Here is a 16,507-nt window from a genome sequence, read left to right as displayed (position 1 = left end):
CCCCTTGTTCCTCGTAGATAACCAAGTTTGATAACTGGTTTTGTATGAGGAAAAATAATTCTTTTTAGCTAACTGGGTTATGAAAGAGGATTTTTTATTTCTTCGTAGAAAACCATTATTTTTTTTGCAGTTTTCTACGAAAATTTTTTTTCTTCTTTGTTTACCCGGTTATGAAAAGGGATTTGTTTTCCACGTAGAACCATTATTTTTTGCAGGTTTATATGAAGATTTTTTTTTCTTCTCAGCTTATCAAGATTTTTTTTTCTTCTCAGCTTAGGCTTCGGCCTTGGGCGAAAGGCATTGGAGGCCTTTGTCACTTTTTCTATGTAATGTAAATGAAATGTATCTTAGTTCTAAAAGAGGGATTTAAAATTGGATATAATTTTAACTAATTTACTGTGAAAAACTGTTTCACTTGACATATACGAGAGTTTTTTTTTAATATCGGAATCGGACATGCTAGGGATTTGAGTTACAAATCCGTATTGGTGCGAATCAGCTATTGATTTTTTTAGAAAAATTTTACTTGTCTAATGGCACTTACCATATATCCTAGCGTAGTTGATGACTTTGGCGTGCGAGCGCGATATGTCGGCCGCGCGAGCGGTAAGAGAGTGCACGTCTGTCTTCCGAGCCTATGATTAAATAAGCACATATTAAAAGATGACCCCAATGACAATTTTTATATCAATTTTAATAACTATACCTGACTACATAGTTCACTTCAATTTTTACACGCAGAAACATCTACGAAACGAACTAAGTTTAGCGCAAGACAGTATTTTTTTCACTATATTTTTTTTGTAAATTTTTGGCACAAGCTTTTATCGCTGAGACTGTACGTGCGTTTTCACATTATCCGATCCGATATCGGATGTCGGACCGATATCCCATACATTACAGGCGCCATCTTGGATTTTATCTATTGAAATCCTTCCGACATCCGATATCGGATCGGATAGTGTGAAAACGCACTACCTTTCTTTCAACAATCATCTACTGCTCTCCGAGATGTTTCTAAAAACCCCGTACTCGATGGGGATACGACGTTTCATAACAGAGTTCCTAATGTGACCACCTTTCTGCTCCATCGTCAGATCAGCTCCATGATACCATAATATTGCATTGTCACGTGATTTACATAAGGCCCGTACCGAAAAGTTTTTTTACAAAGTTTGCATATTACTAAAATACTGGCTGGTAAAAGTTTTTTTTTTCTGTTTATAGTTTTCAGCTTATGTCATTTTAATGTATCAATTGACATTGTTAATTTAGGCTGGGCATTGTTTTTATTCAAAATGCAAGACGATAAATTAACTCGGAGAGAAAATGTTTTGCGAACGTATCTGGAAAATCCCGGTTCATCTTTTGCGGCGGTCGGAAAAATGGTAAATGTAAGTCGTGCAACGGTGCGAAATATAGTTAATCGTTACTTCAATGAATACAGAATTCAAGACAAAGCTCGAAGTGGACGCCCCATAGGTCCGTCAAATAAAATTTTAGAAAAGAAAATAGTGACTGCTTATAAGAAAAATTGTAGTTTATCGGTGCGGGACGTGGCAAAAAAATTAAAAACTAGTACTTCTATGGTCCAGAGAGCGAAAGTACGTCAAAATTTAAAGTCTTATAAAAAAGTAAAAGCCCCAAAACAGTCGATAACACAATTCAATAGTTCCGTTACAAGATCGAGAAAATTGTACAAGCTGCTTTGCGATTTGAACGGAGCATGCGTGCTCATGGACGATGAGACGTATGTGAAAAAAGATTTTTCGACTTTGCCAGGTGATCAATTCTTTACAACCGAATCTAAGGCGAATATCAGCGATCAAAATAAATATATTTTTATGGAGAAGTTTGGAGAAAAATATTTAATATGGCAAGCAATATGCTCCTGCGGGAAACGCACTGGGTCATTTATTACAAAAGGTACGATAAATGCAGATATTTATGTCCAGAAATGTATAAAAAGATTTATTTTACCATTTATACGGCAACATGAAGGGGATGTGTTGTTTTGGCCCGACCTGGCTACTGCACACTATGCCCGAGCCACACAAGAGTGTCTGGCTTCAAATAACGTGCAATGTGTGGCCAAAGATATGAACCCCCGAACTGCCCCCAACTACGGCCCATCGAGCGTTATTGGGCATTAGTAAAAGCAGAGCTGCGTAAGAACTGTTCACCAGCAACATCAGAAGCAGATTTTAAAAAGAAGTGGAAAAAACACGCCAAGAAAGTCACCGAAACCACCGTGCAAAACTTAATGGCAGGCTTGAAGAGAAAAATCCGCTTATTCAGCCGCAAAACTCAAAAAATATAAAATGTATATATTTTTTGTAAATAGACACTATCCATAATATAACTAAAATAAAATATCTTTGCTGGTCATCATAGTTTCATTAATATCATAATTACGGTATGTAAAAAAACTTTTCGGTACAGGCCTTATGTGTGCAAAATTTCAGCTCAATCGGAAACCGGGAAATGGGTCAAATTGAGCTTCTACGTTTTGATCCAAACCATAGATTAAATATAACAAGATCATACAATCCCATACATTAAAATGCGACCGCCTACGAACGCGCTTACACTCCACCACACATAGATGGCGCCACAAAAAATGCCTTGTTGCCACCGATTATTTGTAGATTGGCATTAAGTGTCAATTCCGAGCCGTAAATCTATGTCAAAAGTGACACTTAACGCCATCTACAAGTATAATCGAAAGCTACAAGACATTTTTTTTGTGGCGCCATCTATGTGTGGTGGAGTGTAAGCGCGGTCTTAGGCGGTCGCATTTTAATGTATGGGATGGTATGATCTTGTTATATTTAATTTATGGCCAAACTAACATACTAACAAGGCAAGTTGAATAAAAGCTTGTAAAAATCATGAAAAGTTTAGAATATAAAAACTGTAAAAAGTACCTTGTCTCCAGCTAGAACTGCCCAGCCCAACGCAGTTCCACCGCAGGATGAAAATGTGGAGTCTCCGAGCAACGCCGCTATCCATAGCTCCTAAAAAAGATACATCGTACTTATTATAGTACCTAGGTACTTACAAAGACAGATCGGATAAAGTGTAAAATGTGATATTCTTAAGTATTTCGTACTTTAAAGTTTCGGGAGCAGAAATTTGGCATAGTCGATCGATACCATTAGAAACACAAATCAATAAACAAAAATACAAGCCAAAACTCGCTGGGGGCAGATTCACTTAGCAAATCCTGGCATGGATTTTGTTCAAATAAACAATTTCTGTTCTATTTCTTAATGCAGGGGCCCATTTCTCAAAACTGAAAGTTACAAGTTACAAGCGGAAGACTCCTCTCTCTGTCCTGTAACTTGTAGCTTCGAGAAATGGGCTCCAGGTGAAGAATAAAGACCCGTTAGTCATATAACGCCAAATATGAAAATACTTAACCAGTAAAATCATAATCAAAATATTCAAAATATTTATTCGTAATAAACTTAAAAACTACACATCCATACTAATATTATAAATGGGAAAGTGTGTGTCTGTTTGTTTGTCCGTCTTTGACGGCAAAACGGAGCGACGAATTGACGTGATTTTTTAAGTGGAGATATTTGAAGGGATAGGAAGTGCCATAGGCTACTTTTTGTCTCTTTCTAACGCGAGCGAAGAGTTATGCATAAAGTATGACTAAAAACTACAAATGTACAATTGTGTTTATTTGTGTAAAAAGTACATAAGCATTACAGTTACAGAACCAAGTCGCTTACATACTAAAATTACTATTAAAAATACGCATGCAGGAAATAAATATTACAGTCGTTATAAAAAATAAAAAACAAATGTCAGAAATTACTAAACTTATACAATTCAAATTCCATTAAAAAAAAAACTATACACAAATATTATTTAAATAAATTAAAAGTTTATGACCAAAACCACCAACACTGTCTGCAAACACGTCTATATGTGTGGCGTCCATGGACATGACATTGAGCATGGACAGGGCCCTCGCGGTGGGTGCGTTCGCAGCTCGGCGCGTGCGCATTACGCAATGGATGGGTAAGTTTATCACGAAATGGTCCCGTCTCAGCATAATGCCGACCCGGAGGTCAGCGCTGATCTTCCGACGAGACCATTTGCGAGACACGAACGCAGCCGCGCGGTACGGCCCTACTGTAAGGGTCCCCCCACATCTAGCGTCTCGCGAGCGTCGCGTCGGGCCAACTGTATGGAAAAAGACGCCGCGTCGACGTCGCGTCGCAGGCTTTGCCCATACTTTTGGCCCGACGCGACGCTCGCGAGACGCTAGATGTGGGGGGACCCTAAGTTGAACGCGTCCTTACTGAAGGCCGGAAGGAAGAAAATAAGTCACCTGTGAATCGACGTCGGCGCCTACGAAGTTGAATCCTGGAGGGGCTTGAACCATGGCTCTTAGCTCGGAACCGATTCGGTCCTTCTGAGCGTTGCTGGCTGTCATCCAGGTCGGCTCACTAGCTCTGTTACATATGAAGCAACATTATTACGTGTTAAAATTTATATAAAAATTTGTGGTTTATTATAGATGTCCTTTTAAGGTACAGTCGAATTCATAAAATATGTGTAGGTACCTAATCCATTGCAATAAGGAGAAAAAATATAATTATAGATATTTATGAACTTGACTGTACATACACCTAATGTCCCGGATTTGTAAGTTCACATTTTTGACACATTTGTTTTGAAGTATGTTGCGATGTGGCTAAGACGAATCGTTTGCTAAATCTAACGATTAATTTCGAATTGGTTGAATCGATTAGGCCCTATGTGCAAGGAGGCGCTTAAACAAATATACGATTTCTATCAACTTACTGGGGGGTTACCATGCCGTGTTAAAGCCGTTCAGTTTAGGTTGAGAGAGAGGGACGGAGCTATGTAACTGCTATAGCTGTGTCCCTTTCTCTCAACCTAAACTGAACGTCTTTAGTACGTCATGGTAACCCCCCTGAAATGTCATTTGGATCGAAATGACAGACTCTGCCACAGCACTAGTATAAAAATAAAAATGAATGATAAATGACATAATAAGTAAATACTGCAAGATAAATTAATATCGTAAAATACTCACTAACAAAGATCCGCAATAATGTAACATGTGTTAGATTATGTTTAAAGTAAGCGAAATATTGTTTTTAAGTACTTGATTTTTTTAAATGTTATTACACGATTTTATTTAAAATTTCATTTGGACACACTGGTGGGAGACTTCCGAGGATAGGGATACGTGGAAGAGTAAGAGGGAGGCCTTTGCCCAGCAGTGGGACAATGTGGGCTAATAATAATAATAATAATTCATTTGGATGCGCGAGTTTACGTATTGTGGACGCTGTCATGTGTCAAAAAGAGGTTCTTAACTTCTTACAGCTCTGGGACAATAGTGACTACTTGACCCCATACGTAGAATTTTAACCTCTGCTGGGGACCGATTTTTAAATTTCAAACGCGCGAATTCGCCGTTCGAAAGTCTGTGGAAAACGAAATAATGCTATTTTTGAAATAGGACGGCTAGTCAATGACCACTCGTTTTTGATTCTGTTAGTAGAATTTAAATCGCTAGTAGTGGAGATATTATTGAACGAATTTCACGAAATCGATTATAGGAGGTAGGGCATAGCGAATGATATTCCGCTTTGTGTGGTAGGGCACAGCACAGCGGATATCGTCTCGCTCGAATCTAGAGCAGAGCCCAACTGGGGTAGTACCTCCGCCTTACAGAAGACCACAGCCAAATAGCACTAGACCCTACTCATAGTGTTGTGTTCCTGTCGGTGAGTAAGGCTGCCAGAGCTCAACGGGGGTGCGGTGTGCTGATGACGGGAGGACTTACGGAACTAACTTGTTCCGTTTATTGTCCTTTGAGTCGTCGACAACCCGAACCCTCCTTAGAACTTGTACACTCCTTTTTGCTGTGTACTTAACACAGCAAAAGGGAATGTACAAGTTTCTAATGGGGTGGCAACGCGCATGTGACACTGTTTGAGTTGCAGGCGTCCACAGGTTACGGTGACCGCTTTACATCAGGCGGGCCGTATACTTGTTTGCCACCGACGTAGTATAAAAAAAAAAAAAATCGAATGGCCGAGATTCAAAAATCGGCCCACTGGATTCAATTTTGCGGTTCTTATTCGATTGGATCTTAGGGAAAAGTGCAATCATCAAAGCTGAATGTTGAGCTACAAAATGAGTAATTTTGTCGGTCGCGAACACATAAACAGTAAACACATACTGAGAACATCAAAAAAGGCAGCGCTGTTTGAGGCAACCACAGTACGAGTACTTGCTGCCCCATGATTCAACAGTTACCTTCTAATAGTGAGCGTACCGCATGCGACAACCTGCGGCAAGATGACGCCGTATTGCCGCACGCCGCGCAAGTGTTGCGGCAGCGCTGTTTGAGGCAACCACACTACTTGCTGCCCCATGATTCAACAGTTACCTTCTAGTGAGCGTGCCGCATGCCACAACCTGCGGCAAGATGGCGCCGTATTGCCGCACGCCGCGCAAGTGTTGCGGCAGCGCTGTTTGAGGCAACCACACTACTTGCTGCCCCATGATTCGCTCGCGATTGTTGCGCCAGTAGGACATCATACGACCGAAGGAGAGTACCTACGAAACGATTACATACATACAATCACGCCTGTATTGTATCCCATGAAGGGGTAGGCAGAGCACATGAAACTACTCAAGTTTCAGTGCTACTCTTGGCAAATAAGGGGTTGAAAGAAAACGAAACTGTGACATTGAAGTGACAGCCTCTGTCCTACGCCACTATTTAACCCATATCCCACAGTCGCCTTCTACGACACCCACGGGAAGAAAGGGGGTGGTGATATTCTTAACCCGTCACCACGCGGGCAACGATTAACTGTGACAAACCTTAGAACAAATTAAATTATAGTCATAGAAAATATTTCAATTTGTATTTCAAATATTTGCCTTGCCACCGTGACCAAATGGCCGAGTGGTCTAGGCATCCGTCGCGGAAACAGAGGACGCTGGTTCGAATCCAGCTTTGATACATAATATGATATTATCAGTCACAGCAAGTCTTAATTATAACCATCCTATAACAGACCTTTAAGTAAACTTTCAGTAGACTTTTTTAAAACAGTGTATATTTGAAGAAATCTATTCTAGAAAACTATTTCAAAAGTTATTTACCTTTTCAGCATCATTCCCCTGCGCCGAGAGAACGTTTTGACTGAACATGTCCAGGAAATCGCGCGCTAGTGGATTCCCTACTTTGTACTTGGGACCGTCTTTGTGAGGGAGCCTAAGGAAGTGACAACACCCTACAAAAAAGTTGAGGTCATATTTCCATTTATAAAAATTATAAACAATAATAAACATTACTATAAATGCTGAATGAAAACCATAAAATTTTCTTTACAAAATTCTAAGAAAATGATGTTAAAAAAAGTGTTCATACTTTTTTTAACATCGTTTTAAACTAAAGCGGATAGGATACCCCTAAATACATATATTATGTAGAAATTCCTGTAGAACGATCACCACGACACAGGCCTCGCCTAGTGTGGGACCACGGATATAGTTGTAAAATTTTATGTCATTTCTTCTAATAAACATTTTTTTTTTATAGAGCCAGCCAGACCGGAAATATATGAAGAGCAGTTCCCGAATACTTTGTACATAGCCACGTCAGCAAATTTTAATTGATCCTATTTTGTTTCCAACATTTAGTAATATAAGTCGACTTTCGTAAGATATATACAGGATAATTGTTATAATTAAGAAAATATAGATACTAGAGAACCTTAATGACGATATAAAACTTACTGAAATCTTAATTCATCAAAAAAAGTCTTGGTAACAAAATAAGGACAATAAAAACAAATTTAACTTTTTCCTTAATTTTTGTACAAACTTTTCGAGAACTGCTGTGATGTGATATGACGAACACAACGGGCTCTGTCGTACTACTTAATTGCGGAAGAGCGATAGAGATGGATAACTACAATAAGACACAGGCTTTATACAGGGTGCCCGGTAATTAATGGACAACCTTTTAACCACCAAGAGGGCACCTTATACTGGTCCAGAAAATCGACATTAGTGTTTAGTAAAAGTCGCCTGGTTTTCAAGATTTTCATACTTTTTAAAATTTTAGGTAGTGTTAGAATTTTAAAGTGTGAAAATCTCGAAAACCAGGCGACTTTTACTAAACCTTAAAGTCGATTTTCTGGACCAGTATAAGGTGCCCTCTTGGTGGTTAAAAGGTTGTCCATTAATTACCGGGCACCCTGTATAACTTTGTATTATATGTATATATTAGATTTTTCAGTAAACCTGTGAAAGACTGCGTGTGTGCGATGTGCGTGCGTAAATTCCCGCGGGCCCATTTCTCGAAGCTACAAGTTACAAGTGGTAGTCAATGTCTAATATGACTACTTGTAACTTTCAGTTTTGAGAAATGGGCCCCTGGCACCGTTTTTTATTGCCTTTTATTTTCATTGTTATAAAAATAATTTTAATTAAGTATGCACATTATTACATACCTTGTAATTGAATGCCGCACCATACGCCTAGGCCGTGGTACTGGTTCGCCGCTGCTTGCTCGTCCAATTTCTTCCTGGCGAAGTATGCCCGTCTGCCTAGGTCCTCCTACGACAATTATTATGAATATAACAGTATTTTATGCAACAGGCATTTAAAGGAGGTCAAAAAAGACGAGTGGCGTGGGTAATAATTTGAGACGAGGCCAAAAATTGTTATTAAGACGCCAGCAGACCGATATCAAGACGGATAGCAGCGGCCGCGACCCAGGCAGCGACTGCCACGGCCAGTAGTCAAAGAGAATTCAGTGCTAACAGTTGCGCATTCCACTCGTGTATCGAACATTAACTATGTCAGACAATTTAATTAAAAGAAAGCGAGAACTTCTGAAGAGACTGATAGAGGACGGAGAAAAGGATGATGGAGTAATGTTGGGGTGCGTATCGATCGATATAACTTTTTTTTATATATTTTTAGTCGTTATAACGATCATTTGATATAATTATTGAATCATATAACAACAAATAATATACCAACAAATTGTATAATACTTATTTAATATAATGATCATTTTTTCGAATAACATTTATTATAACATACTTTGAGTATAATGCTTATTTCCGATAATAAATAAATTGTATAACACAAATTCTGTCTAAAGCACAGTTAGAATAAAAACAAATTATACAATAAATTAGATCCATCATGTACCAAAAAAGTAGATTAGGTTAGAACTGTGACCCCTACACACAACGCGCTGCCAATAAATTAGATCCATCATGCACGAGAAAAATAGGTTAGGTTAGGTTAGAACTGTGACCCTTAAACATATGTACTGCTATCAGAAAAGTAGGTTAGGTTAGATTAGAACTGTGATCCCTTCAAAAAAGAATAAAATTAATTCATGAAATGTTTTATACTGTTCGCTAGTTATATGATACTAGTCGTATATCAATAGATAGTTATACCATATAACGGTTATTATAAATAAGTGTTATACGAAATAATGATTCTACAAAATAAAAGTAGATATTTTGTGGTTATACCAAATGTTAATTATGTCAAATGAGTGATTATATCCTTTAAATTTATACCAAATGTTGTTATATCAAATGTTACTATACCAAAAAAGTTATACCAATCATTACACACCCGTAATGTTGTTCTTACTATCATCAAAGATGTATTTAAAATTAATTCATTATACACGTCCAGAACCGATGAGTATCAAATCCCAAAACTAGTCGTTTTTATCAGCAAACGTCGCCATTTTGTCAATCTGTGCTCGCGGGCAGCGCGGCCACACTGCCTCCGGAGCGGCTCGGCGGCGCCGCCATGGTCGCGCGGTAGGCCCCACCCCCGGCAGCGCCGCTCGGTCGCTTGCGTCGGAAACTATCGCATATAAATCCCTACAAAGCGGTGCGGCGCGACCCGGTCGCGGCCGCTGGGCAGCGGCTGCCGGATCGCGACTGCTGGGATCCGAATGCTACCTTTAGTCTGTTATAAAATGAGCTGCATTACCTCAACAGTCTTCGGCAACACATAACCATCGTCCAGATCACTTTCTCTACACTCCGCTACTGGACATTTCTCTAGCAGCTCCTCCAAAGGCAGTCTTGGTTCGTCCTCACTGTTATTCTCTCTTCTGAAGGGCACCAGGAACCCCCAGCCTTCCCCCATTATGTAGTGGAGGGGGAAACCCTCCCAGGATAGGCGGAGGAGTTTTGGGGTTATCTAAAAAAAAGTCATAATCATTTTGGACAAGACTAAATACTATTACTAAAAGAATGTTGCTGAACAATTTACCTAATCTCTGAATTAACATAAATATAGTTAAAAATGGAAGTATATTATTATAATACTAACTTTGAAACTGTAATGTAATGCATTAGACCTAACTCAATTAGAATCTAAATAATAATCGATTAAGAGTTTTGTTTGTAAAATTCTTAAAAAAAACTGAAATAAAAGTTTAAATTTTTTTTTACTACTTGCCATCCAAAAATACCTTATGTGGTTAAGGAAGTAAAATAAGGAAATACAATACATACCTGCATACTAGTAGTAATATTATTTGCCCCAGGCTCCCAATCATCCTCTTTACCCGGTTTCGTACATAACTTCCTATACCACGCAGGATACCCTGCCAAATACGGCCTTTTTACCGGCAAGGCCCGTTTCAAATCAAATAAATATGCAAACTTTTTGCTCAACTCTTCAACACCTTCAAATGTATCTGGCCGGTAACAATTCGATTCTATAGTTTCGACGTATTCGTCGCATAGAACATCGAATTCTTTTTCTTCTGCCGTTCGATTTTCAAATTTGATGGCCAGTGTTTCTGGCGCTTCGTTTTTCTTTTTAGAGACGGTTTTCTTTAACTTCAAAGTTTGAGTAGACCAATCTTGGTCCCACATCCAAAGGTCTTTTTTATAGGCGTCGTTTTCCATTAACTTGCAGGCTTCGTCAGCTTTTTGGGACAATATTTGTTTGGATTCCAGTTTTAGGTCTTCGAATATGGTTTCTGATGAGTCTATGTATTGGAGCCAGTTGGAGTTGACGGGTAGATAAGCTGAACCTGTTAACCAAATAAAAAATACTGTTTAATAAAAACTGTATACGGAAATATAGAGAAGTTGTCACATCTTGCATGACGCCGTCCACGAGTGTGCCGAGTCGAGTAGGTAATGTAGGACAGTTTTTATACTATTATTACTATTTTATGTAAGAGTTTTATTTGGTTTGGTTATATTAATGTTACTTTCACTCAGAATTCTGAATAGTTTTAGTCATTATAAGAGAAAAGGTGTCCAATATTTCGTTATTTGCAATCCATCATTGGTAAAAACGAGTCGATCATAAAAACAGTTTTATTTTCTTCTGTTTATAGAAAGAGCTCGCGATTCTAAAGTAGCATTAAATGCATAGTATTTTTATTTATTAAGTTGCACCATAATGATTAATTCTGCATTTTTTATTATAAAACCCTAGAAAAAACACTAAAAACCTACCTAATTCTAACATACCAGCCATAGTGACCGGATGCGGAAACCGCTCCAGGAACAACGGCAACAGCTTCCCTAGAACGTTGTGCGTCGCGATCACGTCGTGCGCGCAATACCGCATCAGCCGCTGGAAGTTGTCGTGCACATCTTGCATGACGCCGTCCACGAATATGTCGCGGGTGGCCTTGTCGACTGGCACGCCGCAGTAGAGTTTATGTACCTAAAAAAAACAAGGGTGAACGGGCATCTTCTGGGCGTGCTCACTCCATCGTAGCGTAGGCCACGTCTTTGCCTTTGGCTAATCTGTGGTCAAGAGTAAGCCCATTCAGATTTAAAAAAAAGGGCTTTTTCAGAAATTGAGACGCAAAATTAGCGTCAGTTATTAACAAAAAGTTAACTCGCTGTCAATATTGTAATGATAACTAGATAAGCAAAATTTCAATAAAAAATATTGTGTTTTGTGACTTTTGTAATCGATGGAATCAGGCGTTACTTTGCGGAAATCCATGTTAATCGTAAACTAGAACTTTCCTTTGCTAATCCGCGAATAGATAACGTGCAAGTCAATCAGTGCTAACCTTAAAACATCAAAAGAATGATTCTCTGATACAGTATGGTCACTCTCTATCAAATGCTTTGCAAAATTGGATCTCTCTGGATGGTTGTGCCTGTATGATGCCATATGCTCCTTATACCTAGTAGTGAAATTGCGGCCCGTTTGGCCCACGTACACTTTGTTACAAACATCACAGCTCAACTTATAAACCCCAGATTTTTTCCTTTCTCGATCCTATCTTTGCCGTTACAAAGCTTGGAGTGCAAAGTGTTATTTGTCCTAAAGGCCACAGGAATGCCGTTTGACTTCAAAATCTTATAAATGTCCTCTGACACTTTGCCAACATAAGTAATGCTCGCTTGACACCTCTTAACCGGTTCAGAAGGACGTGCCGCATACAACATATTGTTAACCATAACCCTTCGCTTCTTTCTGATGATGCCATCAACGATTGATTTATCATAGCCGTTCGAAACTGCCAAGTGGTAAATATTGTCCAATTCGGCTCGATAGTGTTCTTCAGAAAGAGGCACAGACAACATCCTATGCACATAACAGTGAAAAGCGGCCAACCTATGCTGCCAAGGGTGTGTAGAAGAAGCTGGTATAACTGTATCAGTATGTGTAGGCTTGCGGTAAATTTGAAATTGATGGCTATTATTAACTCTAGTAATGGTCAAATCTAGAAAATTCAATGACTTGTCTTGCTCTAGTTCCTTCTTAAACTTGATCTTTGGATGTTTACTATTAAGCCCAGTAACAAATTCATCCAGCAGGTCCATACTCCCCGTCCAACAAATAATCAAATCATCTACGTATCTGAAGTAATACAATATATTATCATTCCCTGCAATATGCTGGTTCTCAAAGTGGTCCATAAAGATATCCGCCATTAAAGGACTCAGTGGAGAACCCATGGCTAAACCATCACTTTGCAAATAATACTGTCCCCCGAATCTAAAATAATTATGTTTCATACATATAGCAGTTAGATCTATCAACTCATCTACCTCCCCTGGATGTAAACGTTGCTTTTCAAAAAGGTCCCTTAGAATATCCAAAGTCTCCCCATACGGCACATTCGTAAACAAACTATCTACATCCAACGAAAGCAAGACAGCATTATCTGGAATAATAATATCTTTGATCTTTTCTATTAACTGCAAACTATTCCTCAAACAAAACTTCGGCCGGAACTGAGACTTTTCTCTAATAATGTGATTCAACCTCTTAGCTAGATTATAAGTTGGTGCACCCAAATATGAGACCACTGGACGAACTGGAATGTTATCCTTATGAATCTTAGGTAGCCCATAAAGAATAGGAGCTCGTGGATTCATTGGCACAACCATGCTCTTCTGATGTTCAGTTTCAAAAACAAACATAGAGTTTTTAATTGCCTGTCTCAGATCTTTCTGGAATCCTGGAGTTGGGTCTCTCTGCAAACTCGAAAAGCCATCACCTTGAATCAGATCAAGAACTTTCTGATTATAACTTCCTTTCTCCATAATAACAATGCAATTTCCTTTGTCTGCTTTCGAAACTACCAAATCATTTTCTCGCACTTTCTGTTGAATAGTTCTCAGTGCCAAACCATCAGAACTAAATCCACCACCCTGTGCCGGAACAGTACTCTTAATAACATTGGCCACCATGGTCTTGGTATCTAAATCACCACGGCCCCGCACTATCGCTACCTCTGAATCCACAGCCAAATTCTCTAACGTCCCCTGAGTTATTTTTGGCTGGAAATTATATTTCAACCCTTTTCCTAAAAGCTCTACTTCATTCTCCGAAAACTCCACATCAGTTAAATTTTTCACACGAGGATGGAAGTCATGGTGAGGTGTTGGTTCCGTTTCCCTCCCCCCCAAAAAAACGAACTCGAACTCGACTCCGTTAACCTACGCAATTTGTTTAGCTGAGTAGTATACATCTCATGTGCAAGTTCAGAAGCAAAGTATCTCGCCTTTTGGTCTAGGATATCAAACTCGAGATTATGCAACTTAAATGAGAGTTCAGAATACAACACTTTAAGATGCAGTTTCAAATTATCTCTAACCGAAAACCAATGGCGAGATTCTTCGTTCAACCAAATTCTCTGAGCCCTACTAACAGCCAACTTAGCAGCCCTCGAATTGCTACTACAACGCAACTGGATGTAATTAGGCACAACGTTCAAACGCTTGCACTGTTGATTAAACCACACATTCTGGACAGCTGCACGATGTTGTTTGGTTAGTTTGACATAAAGTGGCTAGTGGGTAGTGGTGGCTGTGGATTCAGAGGTAGCGATAGTGCGGGGCCGTGGTGATTTAGATACCAAGACCATGGTGGCCAATGTTATTAAGAGTACTGTTCCGGCACAGGGTGGTGGATTTAGTTCTGATGGTTTGGCACTGAGAACTATTCAACAGAAAGTGCGAGAAAATGATTTGGTAGTTTCGAAAGCAGACAAAGGAAATTGCATTGTTATTATGGAGAAAGGAAGTTATAATCAGAAAGTTCTTGATCTGATTCAAGGTGATGGCTTTTCGAGTTTGCAGAGAGACCCAACTCCAGGATTCCAGAAAGATCTGAGACAGGCAATTAAAAACTCTATGTTTGTTTTTGAAACTGAACATCAGAAGAGCATGGTTGTGCCAATGAATCCACGAGCTCCTATTCTTTATGGGCTACCTAAGATTCATAAGGATAACATTCCAGTTCGTCCAGTGGTCTCATATTTGGGTGCACCAACTTATAATCTAGCTAAGAGGTTGAATCACATTATTAGAGAAAAGTCTCAGTTCCGGCCGAAGTTTTGTTTGAGGAATAGTTTGCAGTTAATAGAAAAGATCAAAGATATTATTATTCCAGATAATGCTGTCTTGCTTTCGTTGGATGTAGATAGTTTGTTTACGAATGTGCCGTATGGGGAGACTTTGGATATTCTAAGGGACCTTTTTGAAAAGCAACGTTTACATCCAGGGGAGGTAGATGAGTTGATAGATCTAACTGCTATATGTATGAAACATAATTATTTTAGATTCGGGGGACAGTATTATTTGCAAAGTGATGGTTTAGCCATGGGTTCTCCACTGAGTCCTTTAATGGCGGATATCTTTATGGACCACTTTGAGAACCAGCATATTGCAGGGAATGATAATATATTGTATTACTTCAGATACGTAGATGATTTGATTATTTGTTGGACGGGGAGTATGGACCTGCTGGATGAATTTGTTACTGGGCTTAATAGTAAACATCCAAAGATCAAGTTTAAGAAGGAACTAGAGCAAGACAAGTCATTGAATTTTCTAGATTTGACCATTACTAGAGTTAATAATAGCCATCAATTTCAAATTTACCGCAAGCCTACACATACTGATACAGTTATACCAGCTTCTTCTACACACCCTTGGCAGCATAGGTTGGCCGCTTTTCACTGTTATGTGCATAGGATGTTGTCTGTGCCTCTTTCTGAAGAACACTATCGAGCCGAATTGGACAATATTTACCACTTGGCAGTTTCGAACGGCTATGATAAATCAATCGTTGATGGCATCATCAGAAAGAAGCGAAGGGTTATGGTTAACAATATGTTGTATGCGGCACGTCCTTCTGAACCGGTTAAGAGGTGTCAAGCGAGCATTACTTATGTTGGCAAAGTGTCAGAGGACATTTATAAGATTTTGAAGTCAAACGGCATTCCTGTGGCCTTTAGGACAAATAACACTTTGCACTCCAAGCTTTGTAACGGCAAAGATAGGATCGAGAAAGGGAAAAAATCTGGGGTTTATAAGTTGAGCTGTGATGTTTGTAACAAAGTGTACGTGGGCCAAACGGGCCGCAATTTCACTACTAGGTATAAGGAGCATATGGCATCATACAGGCACAACCATCCAGAGAGATCCAATTTTGCAAAGCATTTGATAGAGAGTGACCATACTGTATCAGAGAATCATTCTTTTGATGTTTTACATGTATGTGAGAAAGGGCTGCGTTTGGGGGTTCTAGAACAATTAGAGATAATTAGGTACAACAATAGGGGGTTAATCCTTAATGAGCAGTTGAATGTTGCGTCATCGCCGTTATTACGAATTTTTCCATCTAACTTGCTTGGTAGGGGGGGTGGACAAAGTATAAATATGGCCGACCATTCTGGGGACGATCAGTCAGTTGCGGGACTTCGGACCGTCAACATCAGCTCCTGAGGATGCCTCGTAGAGAGGCGAAACACGTGTCGAGTTTTGTATATTTGGTGGTGGGTTGTTATATTTATTTGCGTATTTATTTTTATTTTTGCGGTGGGAGGGTGGGAAAATTAATTGCATGTAAAAAAATACGCAAGTAATTATAACAGGTTAGCACTGATTGACTTGCACGTTATCTATTCGCGGATTAGCAAAGGAAAGTTCTAGTTTACGATTAACATGGA

General features: G+C 39.2%; 1 protein-coding gene across 1 annotated transcript in view; it reads right to left on the bottom strand.

Annotated features, from left to right (window-relative positions):
• Positions 1-16,507, bottom strand: part of LOC125235924 (DNA polymerase subunit gamma-1, mitochondrial) — a 41,784-nt gene that overhangs the window by 16,289 nt on the left and 8,988 nt on the right. The window contains 9 exon segments of the mRNA XM_048142565.1: positions 545-635; positions 2,928-3,017; positions 4,349-4,472; positions 6,449-6,618; positions 7,174-7,304; positions 8,529-8,634; positions 10,048-10,260; positions 10,578-11,104; positions 11,538-11,751. Coding sequence (XP_047998522.1) covers positions 545-635; positions 2,928-3,017; positions 4,349-4,472; positions 6,449-6,618; positions 7,174-7,304; positions 8,529-8,634; positions 10,048-10,260; positions 10,578-11,104; positions 11,538-11,751 — 1,666 coding nt within the window.

The sequence above is a fragment of the Leguminivora glycinivorella genome, chromosome 18 (assembly GCF_023078275.1).
Source record: "Leguminivora glycinivorella isolate SPB_JAAS2020 chromosome 18, LegGlyc_1.1, whole genome shotgun sequence".
Taxonomy (NCBI): Eukaryota; Metazoa; Arthropoda; class Insecta; order Lepidoptera; family Tortricidae; genus Leguminivora; species Leguminivora glycinivorella.
This window is presented reverse-complemented; position numbering and strand designations above follow the sequence as displayed.